General features: G+C 38.1%; 1 protein-coding gene across 1 annotated transcript in view; it reads right to left on the bottom strand.

Moving 5' to 3' along the window:
* The window catches only part of STAU2 (staufen double-stranded RNA binding protein 2), an 89,232-nt gene that overhangs the window by 20,785 nt on the left and 43,191 nt on the right, over positions 1–25,256 (bottom strand). The window contains exons 7-10 of the mRNA XM_009864812.1: positions 23,882–24,094; positions 20,268–20,405; positions 16,549–16,680; positions 12,236–12,296 (exon numbers count right to left, since the gene is read on the bottom strand). Coding sequence (XP_009863114.1) covers positions 12,236–12,296; positions 16,549–16,680; positions 20,268–20,405; positions 23,882–24,094 — 544 coding nt within the window. The remainder of the gene's footprint in view (positions 1–12,235; positions 12,297–16,548; positions 16,681–20,267; positions 20,406–23,881; positions 24,095–25,256) is intronic.

Genomic DNA, 25,256 nt, shown 5'->3' with positions numbered 1-25,256 from the left:
TAGAGCATATTTATTGCACGTAATCACTATACAATAGAATGATTTCATACTCTTTTTCTGAGGCTATAACTTCCAAGTCCTATCACTGCTCCTATTTTTAAATAGTCTTATATGAGAGACAGAATTAATGAAAATTAAAATAGATAATGCAGATATTGATAATTGGCATTAGGTTACAAAATCAAACAGTAAAAGCAATATTGAGTGGTAGGTGTTCACCACTTCCTAAGATGTACTCACTGTAAATCTGACTTCCTACAAGTATTTGAGAAGCAGAAATGAAAACTGACCAAAAGGTAAAGCAGTATACTTGTTTAGAAATCATATGGTATTAGTCACCCCCAAAACAATTTTAGTGAAACATAATACAACATTAACTTTAAAAAGGTTTAAAAAGTTTAAAATCAAGTCCAGTGCTGCAGATGTCTCTTCCATTGATGTAATATTACTTAAAACAAACATTTTACATGCTTTCTCAGCCATTTCACTGTTTTTACATGATCCACCCAAGTATCTAACTGCTGTCTGGAACAATGGTTTGGAATACTTCCAGATTACTGAGCTTTCTAAATGTTAAAATAACTAATATGCAGCATATGATGAATAAAAAGACATTGAGCAAAGTATAGCAAATGCTCCTAAAGTACTAACTTTACTCTAATGGTGATGTTAAATTAATAATAGTACTTTTACACTTATGCAACACCCTTCTCCTAAAGACTTCAAAGTGCTTTATAAGCAATAATTAATTTAAATCATACATTGTCTCTGAGAGGCTGATATTATATTACCATCATTGATTATCTCTGGAAACAAAGTAATGTAATATTCTAGACATTACATTAATATAGTTCTAAGCTATTAACTTTTTATATTCAGGGCCTATGTTTCATGAAGGTTCTTACAACTTGCTTTAAAAAGCCAATAAAAATTTCATCCCTTTGAAAATTTCTATCAAGCATATATTAATTGTAATTAATTATCTACTTTTAATATATTATTGAATTTTTTTATATCATTGCTCACTGTTTACTGCTTACTTCAATTCTTGAATTGTAGAAAAGTGTACATATATAACAGTTTAGTTACAGTAGCAAAGCTGTTATCACAAGACAAAGAGTATGAAATCAACATAGGAGTGTGAGAACAAAAAAAATAATGTTACTTAGTCCTGAAAGAAGCATTTTTATAGAAAACATGGGAGAATAAAATACTATCCTCTAAAACCTTCATGAATATTTCTAGGTGAATATTTTCATATTTTTGTTAGTCTTTCACCTAAAAAAAAAGTGGATTTTTGTGTCCACTGAATTTGTATCCCATACTAACTTCACCACACTTCAAAGGTAGCATCATAATTATTAAGGGTCACAGGAACTATAATAATACCATTTAGACCAACAACATTGCACCTTCTGCTGGACATTAACTTAAAGGTACATTCACGAAACATGTTAAAATAATTTCTGTTTATACTATTTAAACCTGTGGGCAAACGTGCTACAAAAATATGCAGGCTAGCTATGCAATGTAATCACTAACATTTGTAAAACATGTCTAATTCATCTTTGGCAGTAATTGTTAGCAGTCTCACACAATCTTCTAAAGTGTCTGAAAACTCTGCACCAAAGTTCTCTCTTACCTAAGAATAAACTTCTTGATCTTCCATTGTCTTTTGCTGTCACAAAACCGACAACTGCAAAACACTTTAGACTCCAAGGCAAATGTACGATTAAGATAAAACATGGCCCAACTATCCTTCACAAACCTTCTCCTTGAAGGGTATCTCAGGGCTTTGATTCCACTTCTTTTCATAGCAGCAGTAGTAGAGACAGTCTCCAAAAGATCTGTTGGTGTTGGGTTTACCCCTTACCCTTGGTGCCCTTGGCTGGGAAGACAGGGGCACCTTTCTACACAAGGGACCCCCACTGTGTGGACCTTCACTCCTTCTGGAGGGACTTTCTGCCTGGGGAACGCGCTGAGAAAGGACAACAACTGACAATATTACCAAACGAGCTTCATTGTAATAAGACCTCACAAAAACTGCATTTGCTGATAGAGGGACAGTGGCAAGTTATCCAGGAGCACTGAGCTACTAAGTTAAGAAAAGTGGAGCCTGATGACAGTGTTGCCTGCACACTCACAAGTATCAGTATTTACACTGGTACCACTGGTGTCAGTGGTATCATTTTCAATGGTTTATTTATTTCTGTCAGGAAAAATGGAAAACCTAAAAAGCTAAAATTTTATCATTCAAATCCAGATGATGACCTACAGAATCAGGCTTGTATTGTCAATCTGTATATATGTGTATATATATGTTAAGTGCTAATTTTCTCTCTTTTCTATTTGATCAACACTGTAGCGACACTTCTCCTCTGCCTTCGGTGAATGACTTCTGGTTCAAGGTCACTCATTCACTTTTCGTGTTGATGGGCACTCAGTATGGTCTAAACTCAGTCTGAACCACAACTTTATTCTTTCTTGGAGAACTACAATTTTCTCCCTAGGCTCTCACCTGTGCTACACACAGGAAAGCTATGCTTGGTGGTGGTTCAGAAGCAGAATCAGCTGGTGTATGACTTCCACCGACAGCCCTGAACAGCACGTGGTCTTCCCTTCACCACAGCCAGTGACATGGGGAACCAGCATGGGGGAATGCTTTCATGTCTTCTGTAATGATGCAGAGTAAAACATGATACAATTCTGTATATGAAATACTCATAAATTAAGTTTAATACCCTTGCATTTAAAATAACACACCATTGGATGAAAAAAAAATTGTTCATAAAGAGCTAATCAGTATTTTTGGAACCAAATAAAATGACAGATGATCATCAAAAAGCTTTCTCGCAGGTTATGCTACCTGTATTCACACTGAATAAAGCCTTCTTATATTGTGCTGCTTAAAGTACACGGCAAAATCTTGTAGCAAGGCATGAAGCAAGACAAGTTAGACCCAGATCTAATCCTGACTTCACTTAGTTAAAATGAACAAAACCTGAAGAGGCATGAAGGAGTTTCACACGCAGTAACTCCTGCATAGGAGTAGCAAGTTCTCAGCGTGCCCTAGAACATCGCTCATTAGAAATCCACTGAGAGTAAGACAGAGAATTTACAAAACCACGTATTTCAATAACACGACTGAAAAATGTAAATATTATCACAAAAATGAACTATCATTTTATACTCCACTCACTGTAAAAGCTACTAAGAATATTTTCAATTTTTTATTACCTCAGTAGGAACTCGGAAAACACCAGTCAAACAACTGAGTAGTCAAATAGCATGGCCATTATGTTCTCAGTAAGAATTGACACACAATCTTGGCTTGAATACCAAGATGCAATCATTATCTACTTAACATAGCTATCTGTGGTATTTCTAAGTCACCAGCTACTGCAATATTCAGACATGAAAAAATGTTTTGTCATTACACAATGTCCCTCAATCAGAAGATCTCATCTACATGACGTCAAACAAATTCATGTTATGTAAAGTCACTCATTAAAATACTACTTCACTTAACCTTAAAATAACCATGGCATTGAAGTAAATAGTACTTAGTTCTTCAGACAGTCAGGCCTGGATATCTTTAATTTCACTGGAACATTTACTGTACAGCCAAAAAGGAAACTGAAGTATCACAGGAGACTTAATATGCAAACATTTCTGTCACATTCGGTGCTTAAGTCATGCAAGGAAAGTCTTTTGAAATCTCCCACAGCTTTACTCCTGCTTGGGAACATAAGATTTTGGTAAAAATAAGTCTTAGCGTTAGCAGTGGGGAACTTCTACAGGATATTCCATGAAATACTCCAGCAGACAGATGGAACATCTACACCATTATTTTTGTGTGTAAATTTCTGCATCAGAAGTTTCCAATAATATTTACCAGATAGCATAAGATCAAGTGTAACTGCAGAAGAAAGGACAGTATTCTTATCAGTAAAGAGGATCACCAAATTTGGAGCAGGAGAAAAGCAAGCTAGTGAGCTGGCAGATCAAGGTGCTTGTAAAAGCTACAAGAAAGTGATTTTTGAGGGGCTAAAGCAATTAGGAGAGTGCCTAAGTGCAACCGGAGGTGACCTGAGCAGGCAAGACTATTCATTAACAGATTAAGAAGGGAATGAGAATTGTGATGATGAAAACAAAGGCATGACCCACACGTAGAAGAGATGAAAGAATGAGCAAGTCTACTAGACAAGGACAGAGAGGCTGCTGAAGCTTAGAAGGTCAAGGGGGACATCAACAAGCCCAGCATAGGTATGAGTGAAGATTAAATCAGAGGAGGAGGAAGCTCTGGGGGAGTGGAAGTAACAGGGATAAGGTGTTTGATGTAAAGGAAAGGGGATAGAGGAGAGAATGGAGAATTATGTCTTGGTTCTGACAGTAATAAAGCCTCAGTTCAAGCAATTCAATTCTTCAAGGACATTATTATCCCAGACTAAGGATGAGGTACGTGGTGGGTTCCAGGTTGAGGGAAGGCAGCAGGAAAATACTTCAGAAAAGTGTTAGTACTTAGAGAAACACAGTATTGACCTTAATTGTGTGATACTGCTCCATTTGCTTGGCTGAAGACAGAAATCCAAATGCAGATAATCTGCAAAATTATATTATTAAATCTGAATTTGAGAGTTAACACCAAAAAAGAGCTCTCAGTTGCTATTTCTCGAGATCTTGCATTTTGACAGCATCTATTTTGGTTTTTTTTATTATTTTCTGTCTGTAAATCATAATTATATTAGATATACATTTACAAAAGGCAATTGCCATTATCCAGATGACCCGGCACCCCATAAATACTCTCCTTCTGTTGAAGAGGGAAACTAAATCTAGGTCTCTCTGGGCACATGTTTAAAACACTAGATACTTCAGAAATAAACCCTGTATTCTAAACTACACAAAGAAAGCATCGCATCTGAAGATGCAAAACTTGAAGTATTTTAAGCATCTAATTGAGCATCTCAAACGGGGGAACATCTGGGGAATGGAAAAGGACCAATGCAGTTGTGGTCTTACACACCTGAGTTATGTCCAAATCCCACTTACACACAAAAATGCTAACCAGGATCTTGCCACTAGTTTTCAAAACAGCAAGGAAAATATGACAACATTCCCTTTCCTGTTTTGTTAATACGAGGTATTTTTTTAATATTAGATGTTTTGGAAGTTTTTTTAATTATTTCAGAAAATATATTACAGGATCACAGAATGTCAGGGGTTGGAAGGGACCTCAAAAGATCATCTAGTCCAGCCCCCCTGCCAGAGCAGGATCACCTACAGTAGGTCACACAGGAACGTGTCCAGGAGGGTTTTGAATGTCTCCAGAGGAGACTCCACAACCTCCCTGGGCAGCCTGTGCCAGTGCTCTGTCACCCTCACAGTGGAAAAGATCTTCCTAATGTTTTTGTGAAGCCTCCTACGTTCCAGCTTGCACCCACTGGCCCTTGTCCTATTGTTGGACACCAATGAGAAAAGTGTGGCTCCGTCCTCCTGACACTCACCTTTCACAAATATATAAACACGAATGAGATCACCCCTTAGTCTACTTTTCTCCAAGCTGAAGAGACCCAGCTCCTTCAGCCTTTCCTCCTAAGGGACAAATCTCCTATGTCTTCAGTTAGAAAGAAAATCTACTTAGACTCTTCCTACAAGATGGGATTAATCTTTCCTTTTTCTCTTTTCTTTCTGAAAATTAGCACATCAACTCAGCAGCTGCAGAGGCAAGGTGTTACTTAAACATAACCAACTGCTATAAGAGACTCTAGCCAAGGTGGTGAGACATACAGAGGGTAGATAAGTGGCTCAGCTGATGAACTGCTCCCTGAAACACACAGTGATGGTCCAATGCTCACCAGACAGGATGGTAACTGAAAAAGCTCACAAAACAAAACAACCTAAACCAAACAGATGGAAAACTACTGTTCTGTGGCCTGTGCTTCATCACATAAGTGGTGTTGTCAAGCCCTCTTGCTGTGGTTTCTACTCAGAATGTCACATAATTCAAGAAATGTTTAGTGATGTATCAATCTAACTCCTAGCAAGAGTGTATTATAATTGTCAAAGTTTAGTAAGTTTGGAAGCATTTCAGAAAGTGAATACAATGAATCAGCAGTACTTAGTGAGCAGAAATGCACACAAGGCACTGCAAATCACCTCTGAAATACATCCAAAGAATTACATATTTCAGCAAAATATAACACATAAATTCCAACTAAAAATGTCTGAAACACGAAACAATAACTTTACTCCCACACTGTAGACTTCAGTTACTGTTCACGGAAATACAGGGGTATTAAATTATCAGCTGGAAGTCTTCACCAAAAACCCAGTTGAAAAATAAACATGTAGAGGAATAGAAAAAAAAATCCTCATAAAACAATTGTGGCCCAGAACTATATATTTCATGTAAATTTTGTTTCCTCTAAAGTGAAGATGTATTAGTATGTAAAATTAAATAATTATATTATCTATTTTGCATTTATTTTTACACAAAAAAAATGGTAAAGAAGCATCTAAGTAACAATTTGAATATAACCATACAGTTAGGGCTTACCACAACACATTTTCATAATTTTTATATTTCTTATATTCTCAATTACTTATAAAGTAGATTTTAAAAAAATACTAAAATTCATGTCACTTATTGAAAAATGATCAGATTTCTTCTTCACAGACCTAGGAAACTCTTCTGAATATCTATTTGCTTTTCTCTCACTGCCTTTTTTATTGTTTCTTACTGAGAACAATTGAATGAGATCAAGTAGCTTTTTTCCTTAGGAGATCATCTGCTCCTGCTGCTCATTTACCATCTGAAATCATAATCATCTGCTGGTAACAATCTAACCATCTTCACAGTAACTAATTGTGATGTCACAAACAAATGATTATGATTTCAGGTGGTGAACAAACAGCAGGAGCAGATGTATTCTGAAGAACAAAGACTGTAGAGTCATGCACGAATCCCGAATCCCTAGTAATAAAATGTTAGGCAAGAAAAACAAAGAGCCTGTCCTTTACAGAGAGGTAGGATTGCTCTGACTGTATTTTTTTATTATTATTGGTTTTTCATTACTTACTTTGTGACTCCCAAAATTGCTAGAAACGGATGAAGGAAAACTATACTACAGAAAATAGTTAGGGATATTTTTTTCTTGTTAGAATTACAACATACAATCACAGAATTGTCAGGGTTGGAAGGGACCTTCAAGATCATCTAGTTCCAACCCTCCCGCCATGGGCAGGAACATCCCCCACTAGACCAGGCTGCCCAGAGCTCCATCCAGAACTTCCAGGGATGGGGCTTCCACCACCTCTCTGGGCAACCTGTTCCAGTGTCTCACCACCCTCACGGTAAAGAACTTCTTCCTCACATCCAATCTGAACCAATCCATCTCCAGCTTCAATTCATTCCCTGTAGTCCTATCACTATCCGACATCCTAAAAAGTCCCTCAACAGCTTTCTTGTAGCCCCCTTGAGATACTGGAAGGCCACAATAAGGTCTCCTCAGAGCCTTCTTTTCTGCAGACTGAACAGTCCCAACTCTCTCAGTCTGTCTTCACAGGAGAGGTGCTCCAGCCCTCTCATCATCCTCGTGGCCCTTCCCTGGACACACTCCAGCACGTCCAGATCTTTCTTGTGCTGTGGGCTCCAGAACTGGACGCAGTACTCCAGGTGGGGTCTCACGAGAGTAGCAGAGGGGGAGAATCACCTCTCTCGACCTCCTGGCCACGCATCTCTTGATGCAGCCCAGGACATATAAAAACACTGCTTTTTTTTTTTTCCTTTTTTTTAAATATATTTTTCTGTTATTCATAGCTTATCTACAGCTTCTCCTAGAACACATACTGTTTGATGTTTGTGACCATCCCATCCAGAAATACAAAATCAAAAATACATTCTCAAGAAAATGCACTTTGCATTAGGGTTGTTCACTTGTTTCACGTTTTGTTGATACCTGCCTAAGTCAAATCCAGAGAGATAAATGAACATTCTGTTGGCAGTAAACATCTCCTTGTGGTCTGCCCACAGTGTCTTAAAGTTTCTTTCAGAAGCATCAGGGAGAAAAACCCAAACTTATTCAATGTTCTTGTTATTTCACACATGAAAAACGCCTAAGATATCCCAAACCAAGAAACAAACAGCTTCTTTTCTCATCTTTAAGATTGTCAAACGAAGAGTAAAAGTAAAGACGTAAACCTGTGAGAAGCAGCTTTGCTATTGAGTAGGAGGAACAGAAGTGAAGCTTGCCACAAGGATCGCTCCAAAAGCAACATGATAGAGTGGAACAGGAAAAGTTAATTTCCAAGGATATTTAACACGGAATATTTAAAACGCATTGAGTCAGTATGTAGGACGATATGGACAGTTGGGTATTTCTCAGCAAAAACAAGCTATGTAATATGGGTACAATGAAATCTGTTCTTCAGCTGTGCTAAAATATACAACTGTTATGATTTTGTTGAACTAAAGTACACAACTTCACCTTGGCATTCCAGTTTTACTTCACACAGTTTCAGATGGAAACAGTGCATTATGCAAACAAAGAAAAAGTATCTGCCTGCTAAAGGAAACTGATGCACATATGTTGTCCTAGCAGGAGTAAAATCACTGGAAATATGAATAAGAGCTGCCAAACAGTAGATGTAGGAATCTTAGAGCACTGGATTTGCAAGGCCACTCAAAGTTAGATTTTAGGGTAACAACAAATGCAAACTGTACATTTCCCTTACAAGCAAGGATAAAGAAGGGGCAAATCTGTTCTGTTCGTCCTCTTTTAAACCTCCTACAACAATGATGGCACTGAAGGCAGTAGATTCACTTACCAACAGCTATTGTTCTTAAATATAAACTAGCATACGCGTACCTGAAAGGATGCGACATTTTTGTTCTCAAATAGTGAAACTTCTTTAAAAAAACCCCTGCACTTCACAGGTGCATGAGAGATCACGCATGAAAGTGATTTCTTTCATTCAAAGCTCTGAAGTTACCTTGGGTGCTGAGGCTTAGGGGAAGACTAATGGGTGTGAGAAGGGAAAATTCTTTAATAACACTAATTCTTCAGAATTTCTTCAACATTCCCTGTGCAGGAAGCTAACACATAATATTCTACCAGAAGCAGAGCAGGCAAGTGCTCATAGATAAAGATATACTGGCAGACCATCCCCCTAACAAATTTTAGCACAGCCTTTCAAAAGTAATTATATCTATGGAAAACTGGGGAGAAATATAAAGTGACACTGCGTAAAGCTTCCCCAAATGTGACAATCCCCTAATTTCAGTCACGTCCTGAAAACAGGTCTCTTCATAGACCCAGTCAGAAGGGAGGTATCAACTGAACTTACTGGTTACCTAAATAACATACTAAAACATCGTGCATGTTTTCTATCTGGGAATCTGTGGTTCCTTCCTATACATTGAAAATGAATGGTGTGATATTTATATGTTGAAAGATTTACACTGTAGAAACTACTACAGTGGTTTTCTATACAAAATACAATAGAGTGCTAATTGATACGGCAGATTCATAATTCTATCAGAAATGCCATTTTAGTTTGGGCATACCAAGAGAGGTTTCAACAAGAAACTTAAAAAGAAGACCTAATAGCAATTAAGCCAGTCAGGGGGGATATCACATTAACACACTTAGAGAAGAAAAATGCATTCCTAGGTCTTCCATGAATCCCGGATGAGACTGCAACTGAAGAAAGACCGGTCTGTTCTCTATATAAGTGTAATATACTCATTCTCCTCTTATGGATTTATACAGAAATCACAGTTAAGCTGTACATTTTAAAGAAAATATTCTAGGAGAGAAACAGCCTTTATGAGGTGAAGAGTTAAAAAATCAATTAAAAATATATATGCCTGTTGATCATAGTTTAGGTTCAGACCCTTCCTGTTTTGCAAAAGGATACTATAGTCTGGCTCAAATAAAAAATTATACATTATACACTTTAATCAGCTGATGATTAATGTTGCCTCAAAAAAAGGAGTTAAGGGATCAAGCACAGTGGTCTCTAAACTGCACTGTCAGAAACAGATGCTCTATGTCCACTGACGTGACAGCTACATCTCCTTTGTTTTCCAATTTACTCAGAGATCAGAAGAATAGAAATAAAGGCACCTATGTCTCCTGTGCATTAGAAAAGCATCTCAGAATGAAAACCTCCTCCTGTACCATGGACTGTGGTGGCTGCAAAAGAGGTCTGTGAGCAGGTCAGTCTGTGAAAAATAAGTTCCTTGCTCAGTGAAGGTTTAAAATACTATTTCTGTTGATCTTGTCTCCTGTTGAGCGACTTTGCCTTTGTGTTCTCTTTCTACATTTGGATTTACATATATAACTGCCAACATTTTCTTGCCAGATGAAGCCTGGGAAAGAGACTGTTTTTCTTGTTGGTGTAATAGATGGCTGTGATGTCATCTATAAACATCTTTGCTACAAGACACTGCAAGGATAGGAGAGAACAGCTAGAGGTCTTATTCTGCTGCCCCAAACTACAATACGTTAACATTTGAAGATGCTTTGCAGGCCATGTCCTTAGAGATTTTGACAATGCAAACAGAAATCACATAAAAGTATCGCTGGGCTGGAGATAGAGCTGGAAGGAAGCAATTAATAAGAAGTCTTAGTTAATGTAGAAACCCTCCTTTTAGAGAAACACAATGGCATACACTGAATCTAAGATCACTTTAAACAGTAATAAACTTTTGTGCAAATTGAAGCACAAATTATTCCCCTGGTCTAGTGACCAAGGAAGAAAAGGTATATATACCAAATCACTATTGAACCTCCTTAAAACCTGCTTCTAGGGTCATGTCTTTCAGATGTATGTAGGCAAAAAATAGAAGGAGGTAGCTCATCTGTGTGTCTGTCTCTTGTACGGTCCTGAGCTGAGGGAGACAATGTTTGGGACTCTTAATTCAGAGCTCAGCACAGTTCTAAAGAAGAATCCATAGCTGATGGAAAAGTGAAGGAAGTTTTATTTATATCATCTTTAGTGGTCTAAACAGCAAAAATTTAAGGTCACAGAGGTCTGTCCTATTCATTATCTGCTGCAGTGAAACTGAAGTCAGTCTTCACCAACAAGGTCTCACAGGCCTTTGTGTCTATATAAACAGCTCAAGAAAGAAAGAAACTATCAGCAGAGGAAGCTGATCAGGGTCAGGTGTCTCTTGAGAAATTTTCAGCCCATACAAGTCCATTGGACCAAATGGGATATATCTCAGCATGCTCCGTCAACCACCTTATGTCATTGTGAGGTCACTTTTTATCATTTTCAAAAAGTCATGGAGATTACAAGAGGCCTCCAATGACTAAAGAAAAGCATAATCATCAAAAAAGACAAGCTGGTCAGTCTCATTTCAGTCCCTGGGAAAAGCATGCAGCCCTCTTAAAGGCGTTTGTGGGCACACAAAGGAGACAAAAAAAACATTGGGCACAATCAGTGCAAATTTACCAAGGATAAAAAAACCAGCCTCAACCTGATGGCCTTTTACAGTGAAATGGATGGATTTATGAATGAAGGGAGAGCAGTGGATGTCATTTACCTCAGCTTTAGCTAGGCTTTTGGCACCTTGTCTCCCACAGCATCCTTGTATCCAAGTTGTGGTATTAGAGCCTAGGTAGGTGAATTACTAGATGATGAAAATCTGTCTGGATGATAAGGCTTAGAGGACAGTGGTGTGCTTTGGGGGACTAAATAGAAGCCTTCCAATACTTAAAAAAATGTTGCCAAAAAGATGAAGCCAGGCACAACACTGAGGTAGGTAGCAGAAGAACAGGAGAACAGGAGACTGTAGTCATATATAAAGAGGAGATGTTCTGACTGGGATAAAATAAATAACAAAAAAAAATCAACATGAAGACAATTAAGCATTGGAATATGCTTACCAGAGAAGCTACAGAATCTCCATCCTTGAAGAACAGGAAAAAAGACATAAGCAATCACGTCTGAACTCTGTACTGATCCTGCTTTGAGCAGGCAGTTTAGATGACCTCCTAAAAACCCTTAAAGCCTGAAGTATTCAATGATTAAATGAGTAAATAAAAATCTCCTTGTTCCTGGACTCATTCGGATCTACACTTACACAGAGAAGACTCAAGAGTTAGCTCATCTAATTGCAATCAAAACCCTAAAATATTTACAAAAAGCATTTCTATTGTCTTGAATAATCCAAATCCTACACAGGGAAGTAAGTATAAATGCACATTTAGAAAGTAATACTTACTGTTACTTGTTGGCTCAGGAAACCCAACACTCTGGCCGTTCCAGCTCTTGTTTTCTCCAAGCTGAAACAGGTAGCAAAAGACATATAAGGAAAGAATAAACTACTTCATAAACAGAACATTAATGTTTATAAATTTGGCTGAATGATTCTAAAGAGGCTGACTTGGGATTGTCACATCTGCTCAAAAACTTTGCTAACATATCTTAATTTTTGTCTGAAACAGGTTATTGGAGGAATGTACCCTTCACAAAAAAACATTAACAACTATTGCCTAATGCTGAAATATAAATGCTTCCCCAAGGATTAGGCTCAACTCAGTATATTACCAAATCAGCCTTAAAATCAAATGTTTTAAGCAGCTCTCAGTTGAAAACATACACAGATAACGCAGAAGTTACATTCTAAACCAAGATCCTAATATCTGCTGATGAAAGAATGCATAAACACTACCAAGTACTTTGGGTGCAGTTTAAAAATATTTACTTGCTAGGAATCCATTTAGTTACTAAGTGGAAGTATAAAAAGATAAAAGTTTTCCATTATTTTAATACATAGACTTTTTTTTTGAGGAAGCTAATTGTCTTCAGATTGATTTTATTATGCTTAACAAAAGGTATTACTGACACAGAAAAGGGGAGCAGTTAACACGGAAGTTCCAAATGAGGCCATTCCTGCAGTCTACACAGTAAATAAGACGGCAGTGATCTAGATTTATGTGAACTGGGAGTTATGGATAAGCACCTCTACAAATGTGAAATGATTGGTCCTTTTCAGATCTCACTGAGATTTCATATGCAAACAGAAAACTTTGCAGAAAAGCAGTCTGTATGCCATGACAAAAGCAGTAAGCATTTGCCCTGGAAGTCGAGGTGGACTGAAAAGCAGAAGAGAAGCGAAGGAGGATCAGTCAGCTGAAATCTGCCTCTGCACCACTGAGGTGGTGTAAAGGCTGTTGAGAATACCATCATGTTGTAATGCAGACTCCTAGATGATGGCCTGAAACTGCAAGAGGGTAGATTTAGATTAGATATAAGGAAGAAATTCTTCACCATGAGAGTGGCGAAGCACTGGAACAGGTTTTCGAGGGAGGTTGTCGATACCCCATCCCTGGAAGTGTTCCAGGCCAGGTTGGATGGGGCTTTGAGCAACCTGGTCTAGTGGCAGAGAGGTGTCCCTGCCCACAGTAGGGGGGCTGGAACTAGATGATCTTCAAGGTCCCTTCCAACCTTAACCATTCCATGATTCTATGATGTTTTCTTTGGGAAAGAGAAAGGAAGAGCACACTATGCAAAGCAGCTATTCCAATGATTGTTTCCCTGTCTTTCCTCATCATGTACATCCCAATACACTCACAGTTCAAGCAACGTGCAATAAAAAATCAGAGACATTTGGTGGAACAGGAGGGTAGCTATTAAAGCTTAGAGCTGGATCTCAAAGCTATCACCCACCTCAATGCACCTGAATTTCACATAACTCCTTTTATTTGTACTATGAAGCACATAATATGAATATTAGAAAACATGGAAGATGACAGTTCTTCAAATGAATAACAAATATGAAAAGTATAACGAAGAATATTTCCACCTCTCCTCATTCCTCTCTTGCTACTGTTCATTAACTCGATAATCATGGGGAATTTAACAAGAATTCACCTATCCATAAGTTATCTTTAGTGCTGCTGTCTCATATGAATGCAATCTACTCTGGTTTTCCTCTCTCTAAGTGTGGTGAGGAGAAATGAAAAGATGGAAACATGAAAAAATGAAGAAATTACAACTCTCCATTCTCATCTATAGAGCTAAAATTCTGAGCGCTAAAAAAAGTCTCCCAGTGCACTTCCAAATTTCTCTCCTCAGGGCTCTGCACAACCATTACTGATTTCTTTCAGGCCTCAGGTAACCTCAGAGAAGAGCAGAGTCTTTACTTCCTTACATTACCCGGACGACCTGTTTACATGTGCTGCCATCAGCACCATGTATAGCTCTCATATACTCTTGAGTCTTCATTATAACACAGTTAAGGAAAAAAATCTGATTTTGGTTTTGCTTTGGGATTTTTTTGGGTTTTCTTTGTATTTTTTTTAGAAAGGGAGAAGGAAAGGAATGAAAGACTCAGGCAAGAGCAGGGAAGGGGGAGAGGTGGGAGCAGCCAGGAAAAGACTAATTGCCTTTTTTTTAAAGCATCAAAAACAACACAAGTGAAAATTGTCCATTTAGATGCCAATCTGATACATCAGTTAATCTACATTGGGACTCACTTTGGATTCAAAGAGAGAAACAAGTATCTTTTAATTGTACATCTTGTGCAATTTATGTGGAAGGAATCTCGCAATGCTCAAATTAGTGGAGATCTAAGGGCCATTTTCCCTCTTCTCCAGAACAGTTTAGTTTGAGAATTAAAATGCTTTCATCTACACTACACAAACTAACTTCTGTATCTGTAAATATGTTCAGTCTGTTATATACAGAAGATAAAGCCAGATGTTCTAGATATTTTAGGTCCTTAACCTCAACAAAACCATAAAAAATTGTTCTATGATCTTGAATACTGCCAATACATAAGACTTGAGTAGTCCACACTTTTTTGGATACAGTATCACGCTTGATCATTTTGTTCAGAATAATAGTAGGGCATTGTATGCTATTCTTTCAATTCTAAGATATCTACATCTGGAAGTATGTAATTAAAACTGGGGGTTTTAAGACAATGCACTTGTAAGCAATAGTTTAGTAAAGGTAGGGAAACAAAATAGCAGCATCCCTTTTGAGCCACTAAATCTTTTTCCAGAAGGGGGCCGGTTAGCTCAGTCAGTTGGAGCATGGTGCTGCTAACACCAAGGCCACAGGTTCGATTCCTGTTCAGTCCCCATATGTTGCCTGATATAGTTGAGAGGCGTCCCTGCCCATGATAGGGAAATTGGATTAAATGATCTCTAAGGTCCCTTCCAGTCTAGGCCATTCTATGATTCTATGATTTCAATGTAACTACAAGTTTCCATTGTGCAGAGCTCTCCAAAGTAACTATGTTGTGGGCTGATTTTTTCAGGCTTTATCTCTGAAATCTACTGAGTAAAAATAGTTGAGCCAATTTGAAATCCAAGAATGAAAACCTACATTTTCCTGTTAGGAAGAAAGGTTGACTTAATCAGTTTTGCTTTAATTTTCAGAAAGCACTTTGGCCAAGTTAGCAGAGAAGAAAAAGTTGAAATCCGTAGAAAGTATCTTCAACAGCAGAAGTCTCAGCTTTGTGGTGAAAATGAATTATCATTCAACTCTGTCATAAGCCTTTTTTAAAATGGCTGTGACTACACAGTGTGACCTCACGAGAAACACCATCCAGACTCCTAGTACTCTGTTTGGAGTACTGCATATTTGTATGTGACTAAGATATATAGTGAAGAATGCAGTGAAGATGAATGTGAATAGCGTACGTAGAGCTGCACCTCCCAAAGGAGATGGAAACAGGAGGTGAGGCCAAGTAACCAGCATGGCATTTATCTTTTCCTGGCTAGGAGTACAGAACACAGAGAACAGAGTACCTTCCTATATATATATGTATATATATAGGAATATCTCTCTCTCTCTCTTTATTTTTTAAAGAAAAATATAGGATGTTTCAGAAGTTATATATAGTTATATAATATATTTAGATTTATCATGTAGTCCCTAGAAAAGCCCAGCAAAACATTCTGTTGACCTGAGCTAGCTGGTGCAGCCACAGCAAACATTTAAGTCATGATCAAATTACATACATGCAGTGAATCTACATATGATATAATCTGTTCAGAGTCCACAGCTCATACAAACTTGAAATGTAATTCTTTCTCCACAGAAAAGGAAACAAATACGTTTTCTTTCTCAGTAATCAAACCTGTAAAGGCCATCATTTTTCTGGAATGCTTTTAGTGCATACACAACAGGAAGACAAGCATTGACTACTACGGCTATTTCATATATAAGAATTACTAACATCATTCCTTTCAGTGCTCTCATGGATACCCAAAATAGAATAAAAGTAAGAGGCATGTTTATCCTGATTTGTAAGTAGAAACAGGTGCATACCTCACAGGTACAATTTTATGCACACACTATCCTATGGGACTACATTTTTATTCTTAATTACTCTTACAGGACGAGAGGTTGCATTTACTACCAAGTGTAGCTACAGGGCTGTAGCTAAATGAAGGCTGATTCTGACAAGCAACCCCCTAAAACAGGGGGGTGCACAAGTTTAAGCTTCCATTCTTACGAAGTTAGCTCATACAGCTAAACACCTAGACAAAGTTAAAATGCATCATAACCATTGGTTCTCACCTTTTCTGGCTGGTCTTGAAGAGGAGTAGAGGCTTTGTAACCCAGCTGTAGCAACATGGCTTCTGCTGCATTTCTTTTAGCTATTTTCTTATTTGGGCCTGTTCCAGTAGTAATCTCATTGCCTACTTTCACCTGAAAAATAAAACATCGATCATAATCACGATAATCCTGTTCCAGTAGTAATCTCATTGCCTACTTTTACCTGAAAAATAAACCATCGATCATAATCACGATAAACGCAAGACTCCTTAATATCCTCATGTAATAATCTTGCTGACCTACCAACAACTGTCAGCTCTTTTGATGAAGATGCAGTCCTGAAAAATTAAGCAAAAGGGCACTAGGACACTGCTTCACACAGAGGAGCGTGTTTAGGTTTTCCAGGTGGTCTCCAAACTCGTACCAAAGCGTTACATTTCCTGTATCTCAATGCACACACAGTTATCCCTCTCTTCCACCTGCCTTTTTTTTTGCTGAACATCTCCCCAACTCTAGCTTAACACGGGAAGCACAACAGGATCTCGATTCCCTCTTTCTTGCCGGAACGTTGCCCGCAGCAGGTCCCCAGCATCCTCCCTGGGACATAGCCCAGAACAACGGAGAGACGAACAATGACCCGGAGATTTAAACGAGAGTGGTTTTTAAAGAAAGACGAAAACCACGTTTGCATTCCTCCAGCATCATCGCACCGCAAGGAACACAGGGGCTGGGGCTACTTCCTTCTGCCGCACTTACACCTGATGAGCTTTTAGCAAAACATCGGAAAAAAGGCTTCTCGCTGGACCTGCGGTCTGTACTGCACAAAGGGTTTCTGACAACCGAGATACCTTTCATAAAACTAGGAGAAATTAAAAACTCAAAGACAATTTACAGACAATGGATACCCACAAGGAGTAAGGCTCTCATTTATTCCTTGGCTTCAGTACCACTCGTTAACTCCCAAAGCTGTTTATGTCTGGCTTGTGATACTAGCACTGTCACTTTGGTGATACTCATAGCTCTTTGATAGGTATGTTTCACGCTGTCTATTAAGTCATTTTATTTGTAAAATTTTCTCTTAAAATAGTGTATTAAAAAAACAAAATCAAAATAAAATTAAAATAATAGAATAGTCAATGTGATCTAAATAAAAGAAACCTTAGAGGTCAAAGACCTTAAACAGTCTGGAAGGAGCTTTAAAAAAATTGTAAAAACAGGCATACAATTGTCAAATAAATAACAAATGTTATTTAGGGATTTAGGTTATTCAGTAATTACTCACTTTCCTCAAATTATAAAGTATATATTCTTCTAAAAGTTTTAGTTTTTCTTTACTCAAAACCCTATTAAATCAGAATACAGAGTATGTAAATAAATAATAATGATCATGAATACCCCTTCAAAGTATATACCTATAACTAGGCAAAATGATCCAGCTACCTAAAGCAGAAATATTAATGATCTTTAAATACAAATCTTACATTCTATGCAGCTCTGCAATCACAATTAAAAAACAGCCAATCTGCTAAAAGTTTATATGCAATAAAAATGAAGGACTTTAATGGGACAAGACAAAATGATAATTTATAGCACAGCTCACAATAAATCAATGTGCTGCTATTTCTCAGACCTGTAAAACTGGTTTAGCTATTATTATAACCTCTATCAAGGATTAAAGGTCTGACTACAAAGAGAAAGAGCTTTCTGAAATTAACTTTGGGAACAGAACACCAACTAATGTCATCAGAGGTTTTCTTCTGTTTATCTAGTAGTCAGGACAAGTAATTGGATCCATTTCATCACATCTAAACTTGCTCTTTGTGTGACAGATAAAAATGAGCATATTATCTCTGGATATTTTACTTCCACATTCAATTAAATTAAATGAAAACATTGTTTAAGTAGTTTATACGAAGGCTTTTCATTCTGATAAGGGTTTTTGCATGTCATAGTGAATACACTGAAACTTCCTGAAGGTGGGAGAAACAGCAGTGCGATTTTAGTGTGAAAATATCACAAACGGGAAAAAATGGAGCTGCAGTGTTTAAAAGCATTCATAACAAAGCAACTGTTCTAAGGAATTTCTTTGACACTTTCCTTCACAAGTCTTCTTAGATAGTGGAATATTCTATGCATTCACTGCTCTTAAGTTTGGGTCTTTTTTTATTCAAACCAAAGATTTTGCCCTTACTGACACTCCTCCAACGGGAAACCAAGTCCCAAGTCTCAGTCCATCTTTCTAATACCGGAGTGCATTGCATAGTGCTTTCTGGACATCTTGCACAGCCATCTCTAAATGTGGACACTCCCACAGAGGATGTCCATGACAGAATCATTTTTTTTTCAAATACTTTCAGGTAGCATAAAAGTTGGAAATCTAAATTTTATTCGTAAGTCAGATTCTGCAACAAAAGGAACCCAATACCTTCATTTGCTTCAAAGAGAGAAATAATGAAACATCCAGAAAGGCTGCTGAGGTCCAAGGAAATTAAGATTGCTAGTCCATCTTGATAGGCATGAAGGAAGGACTTAAATCTTTAAGTGAAAACATAACTAATTTCCAGAAGAAGGAGGTGTTGGAACATCAAATTCTGCTTGTGATCAGGAACGACGTTTTGGTGTGGTTTGCAGACTACAAGTCAAATCGCGCTGAGGTATGCCGTTCTGAATTGTTCCAGCACAAAACTACCCCTGAACAAAATCACAAGGAAAGAATTCTTCCTTGCTGGTGAACTTTCTCAACCTGTTGTTGTGCTATCTAACAAAATATCACGGTTATATCAAATCTTTGTAAATGTCCTTAATTTAAAAATTAAAGAAACAGTAATGATCAACTTTCCTATACTAGGTCCAGAGCCTTTAATGGGACAGGCTAAAACACATGATGGAAGGTCTTCTTCTGCGTTATTTCAGATATGAACAAAGCCACAAAGAAACTGAAAATCTGAAAAAACATTACAACACTATTTTTTAAAACCAAAATGCTTGGTAATATGGGGCTATTCATATCCATACTTCAGAATGCTTGTTTGTATTGCAACTCCCTGATCAACAACTGAAGAAAACGAGGCTGAGGGGACACCTTACTGCTCTCTACAACTACCTCTTCTCACAAGTAACAAGCGACAGGAGAAGAGGAAATGGCTTCAGGTTACGCCAGGAGAGGTTTAGGTTAGACATGAGGAAAAACTTCTACACTGAAAAGGTTATCAAAGACTGAACAGGCTGCCCAGGGAAGTGTTGAATCACCATCTCCAGATGTGTTTAAAAGCTGTCTAGATATGGTGCTCAGGGACATGGTTTAGAGGTGGGCCTGGTACAGTTAGATAATGGTTGGACTTCATGATCTTAAAGACCTTTTTCCAACCAAAATGATTCTATGATTCTATCATTCTAATAGCAAAACCAAAATGTTTCAAAAAGACTAGTAAAAGAATATAAATCATGAACCATAAGGGACAAAGATAGAAACTATCATGTGAAATAAAAATAAGAGCATAAAAAATTCAAAATCAATACAAGAAAAGCATCTAGTAGGTACAACATCTAATTGCCATTTCTTTCACCAAGAGAAAGAAAATGTTCAAATAGGCTTTCTGGTACTGTATCTCACACTCTTCTTGTAAAAGTGACCGTAAAGCAAACAGCTAAACATAGAGAGTTCTGCTTCATATTATGCTGCCATTTTGCTTGAGTTTGAGCATAAAGGGCATTATTCCTAACATGACAGCACACGATACCTGCATAACAAACTCTCGACGGCGAGGCATTCCTCTCTCTGAAAGAAGAACATACTCTGGCTCCTTCTCCTTTTTGGCCTGTTGGATCTGAGCCAGACGACTGATGGGATTCATTCCTTGACCATATTCTGGTCCCGTCTAAAACAGGTTTAAAAGAAAGAACCATTATTTCAGCATATATCCATACAACTATTATGCTGCTTCAATAAAACATTTACCTCTTCTTTAATACTCTCTTTGAGAGAATAAGGAGTAAATCTCTTCCTGTCTTCTGATCAGGAGACAGAAGATAAGAATCCTCAGGCTGAAAAGTGTGGCAAAAAAATATACACCTTCTGTGTGCCACTGTTGCAGATAGTGTGCATATCCAGTATCTGTAAGCTACTAATACCCTCATCTACCTATGGAGGTCCCATGGAGATGGATGAAAATTAGCAGATTCATCAGCAAATAACATCTCCCTGCCCAATTCCTATGACCCTTAAAATAGGTTGCTACAATGTTGGAACATGCAGTACCTTAAGAGGTGGGATTTACATGGGAACAAAAAATTTGCCGTATTACAAAGAAGCTGTCTCTCTCGGTCTTCCTGTCTTCCTTCTCTGCACTCAGGCCTTCCACCCTACAATGCAACTAAAGGTGCAGAAGGTTACTCTGCACGTCATAGGAATTCACCATCAAAATACTTTAACGTAGTGAAGTTAGAAGTATCTCCAAGGGCTAGAAATGCTGCATATTGTGAGCCACCCACAAAGTACTTCAAATGCTTCACAGACAATAATCCTCACAACAACATGTCAAAAATGTACAGTTGGTGGGGAACTCGATCTGATGGGCGGAAAAGAAAAGGACTGAAAGACTGGTCTGTCCAAGATTATACAGGCAGGTGAAAAACTGCAGTCTTAAACTATCTAGTTCTGAAATCAAAGGATTTATGTTATTAGAAGGCAAACACTGTCTCAAAGCAAATATGAAAATATTTCCTTGTGGAGGAGAAATTGACACCCCCAAAAATTATCAGAAGTCACATTTAATTGATTTATATAACAATACAAAGAATGAACTTGCAAATATAAATGCCATTTTAATGTAGATTTGTTTTTATGTTACTGAGCTATTTCCTTTTCATTAAGCCATTTGCAGGATGAGATGATCAGCCTTCATGCTTGTTTGAGCTTCTCAAGTAAGAAAAAGTGTTTCAGAATCTAAAGGGATCATCAGCAACTGAAGGCAAAGACCCGGGAGGGATATTATATTCAGAAAACTGTGCAGCAAATCCTACGTAGTGTAACTGCTGCCATTGTTAGAGAAGATGTGGGTGAAAGAGTTAAGACAATGTCATGCACAAGGGCAGCTGTGTGGGCAAGAAGCCAGGCAGAGACAAAATGCAGAGCAGGCTAAATAAAGCGCAGGCTATAAGATACAGCCTCATAAATATATACACAAATAAAAAGAAGTTAATTTTGTCACTTTTTTTGATGCTCAAAACATGTGTAGGTTAAACTAAAACAAATGAGCACACTGAAAGCTTTTCAGAAGCTTGTATATTCAGAAACTAAAGATCTTCTACCTAATCACTGTATTTTGATTATCAATGCCTCTTTCTAACATGTCCAACTTTGGATAACTCAGTTTAAGATTGTAATGGTAAATGGTATATCGTAGTATGAGAGATTTTTACATTATTATACCTTTAGCATCTTTCTTGAGAAAAACGTTCCAAAATGAGACAGCCAGAGTCGATAGCCTTTTCCGATCTGGCAGCTTTAAAGCTGCATTAGTGCTGATGGTTTTCCATTAAATAATTTCTTATGTTCATTTCTACCCAGAGGTTTTTGAGAATTAGATCCGCAGAATTTCACTAGGAGACAGGTATCTAATTAACCTAGGGGTTTTTTTTTGAAAAATCACTCTTTCTGTTTCAAAGGCAAATAAAAGAGGAAGATGATGAAGTAAATCCTTTGTACATTTTCCAAAGCCAGTTTTGCAGTCTACAAAGTATTTACTTATTTTAAATGGCTTTTCTGTTGGATGTGCCAAGAGAACTCTGCACTCATTGTACTGCATATACAGATTCCCAATGGTCATATTAGTAAGGTACTGATTTACTCATTTTTACAATCTATCAATGTAGCACTCTATGAGGATGGAGTTAAAGCCATACTGGTGTAGTGCTGTCCACTCTAACAGTGCATGCCATGGACATAACATAGTTCAGAAAAAATGTGGATTTTTTTAACTAAACAAGAAGCAAATAGAGGGAAAATAAGAGATGAAATTTAAGTCCTAAAACTACACTTGGAGGCACAAGTTTGGAGCATGAAGGTTTCCTGTTTTTTCCTGGAATTCTAGTCTCAAGGTTCCTGATCTGCACAGTATGGGGCAAAACTGACTCTGTAACACCAGAGAGAAAGTGAGCAACACTCCACTGATATTTACACTGACCTAAAATGAGTATGAAAGGCTACTTATACCCACATGACTATCCAAAATGCCATACAATAAAAAATAAAACATGTATAAAGAGTTTTAACTACTTCCTCACACAACAATACTTCCTACAATAACATGAAATGTAGCAGATTTGGGGTCATTTTCAAAGCCTCGTCTTCTGCACTGAACAGTTAGCAAGTCAATCTGATCCGTTGTTCTGTGCTGAGACTAGGTAGTGATGCTTCATAAATGTATGAACACTATGTGGCTGCTTTTGTTACATCGTTTGGAAGACTAATTACTTCAGATGACCCTTTGGTTTTGTATGAATTTAGAATGAGCAGACATACTAGGGCTAGTCACCGTATACTGACTAAATTGGAGAAATAGCAATAAATCTACTGCCAACAACAATAAAAGTACCATCAAGAAGCTTGAGCTCTCAAGAATCCTGAACTTCTAAAGGAAGCCTCATCAATGCAGCAAGAAGTATATTGATATCCTTTGAGACAGGGCATGTTCTAATGGAGGGATGGTTTAAAGTCTCTAAGCCCTGGCTGATCTCCAGACAATTTTCTATCTTTATCTGAGAGCTAGAGAGCATTATCAAACACATGCTAACCTTAACACAGGCACTTAAAAGTATTGTCCTTTGGCACTGGATGAGTGACACAGTAGGCTGACATGTCAGCACACTGCTGGCTTTCTTTCAAAACTTCCAAAAATCCAGTTGAAGCTGAAGCCACAAAACTCTCGAATCTAGCTCCACAAAGGGAGGAAGCCGGACTGTGCACCATTTCCCTATATATCTACTATTTTATCTTCAACTGGAGGAAAAGATCAGGGAGAGAACCACCACATAAACTAGTAGTGCCTCCCAGAGGAGATCATGCTAAAAATTCCCATGGCTGTACAGAGCTTCTTGGAGGGTTTGACCCTCCACTAGACTGAAACCAGACCCCGGAAGACTTCAGTGATGTGGGCTGGGTTCTTAAGCCCAGCACCTTACGAGCCACTGTGTTTGCAAATTTCTCAGGATTAAAAAAGCACAGACCTATCAGCACAGGCAAACAAGTAACAAAATGACAAATAAGCTTTTACCAATTTTATATCTGAGCATTTTATATCTGAGTTATTTGCTGAGTAAACATTCTTAATTCTGTCAAAGGTACGACACATACCTTCAATATTGTTTTTGGACGCTTTTTAAAGTACAGTTTTGGCTTTTCAATCACAGGAAGAGGAGGAAGTTTCTTAAGTTCTTGTAGGACTGCCATTGCAGCACGTTTCTTTGAAAGTTTCTTACTGTTGCCTTCTCCTTCTGCAGTGAATTCTCCTACTGTAACTCGTGTAACAAAGCTCTTCATGTGAGGAGGTCCACTTTCTTTAATCACCTTTTAAGAGGAAGTAACATTGAGTCAAATCACCCTAAAACAATATAACTTAATGCTTGTATCTCTGCAATGTATTTAATACTAATGCAGTTCTCTTGTTAACTGCAGGCATTGTTAGTTGGGCTTTCATAAAATCCAGGCAAGTATTAATGAGAATGAACGGTCTGAGGATGGAAAATTAAGGCTAATTAGATAAAGGAAGTCTAATCATGATATTCGGTGTTTCACAGAAAACACGGTACATCTATATTTTCAAAAAGATTTATACATTAACACAATGCACAAGAATAATAATGCATATTTAAACCAAGGTTGCTGTTTTTTTCTTGCCAGATGCTTCAGAGAATTGCCTAGATGGGAAAAGTACTGAAGTAACTCAATTCAAGAAGGCTCACCAAGCTTTGGCTACTTCTTTACATAAAACACTCAAAACTATATTTATGTGACATCACTTCAAACTATATACGATTTTTTTCTATTATCAGTAAAATGTAGGAAGTTCCTGCATGGTCCCAAACTTCAGTCTTAAAGGTTTGTATTCTTATGATGCCGTAGCTGCAAGTAGCATGCCTCCTCTCAGCTCTGACCTTGCCAGAGCACACAACTCAGAGTAGTATCTCATACATTTGAAAGGCTGCCACAGTTTTGCCTCCGTGACTTTCCGCTGTTGCTCCCAGCAGCACCGAAAGGAATCATCAAGAGAGTCACCAGAACTCACACAAAAGCCAATTGGATATTCACAGAATCACACTATCACAGAATTGTTGAGGCTGGAAAAGATCTCTGAGACCGTTAAGTCCAGCCTATGACCCAACACCACCACATCAGCCAGACCAGGGCACTAAGTGCAACATTCAGCTTCTCCTTAAACACCTCCAGGGATGGTGACTCCACCACTTCCCTGGGCAGTGCATTCCCTCAGGCACCCTCTCTGTGAGGAAGTGTTTCCTGAGATCCAACCTAAACCTCCCCTGAGGCAGTTTCAGGCCGGGCCCTCTCGTCCTGTCACTGGCTGCCCGGGAGAAGAGTCTGACCCCCACCTGACTACATCCTCCCTTCAGGCAGTTGTAGAGAGTGATCAGGTCCCCCCTGAGTCTCCTCTTCTCCAGGCTGACCACCCCCAGCTCCCTCAGCCTCTCCTCACAGCACTTTCCCTCTGGTC

The sequence above is a fragment of the Apaloderma vittatum genome, unplaced genomic scaffold (assembly GCF_000703405.1).
Source record: "Apaloderma vittatum isolate BGI_N311 unplaced genomic scaffold, ASM70340v1 scaffold452, whole genome shotgun sequence".
In the NCBI taxonomy this organism is placed as follows: domain Eukaryota; kingdom Metazoa; phylum Chordata; class Aves; order Trogoniformes; family Trogonidae; genus Apaloderma; species Apaloderma vittatum.
Note: the sequence above shows the minus strand (reverse complement) of the source record. Positions and strands in the feature narration are given on the sequence as shown.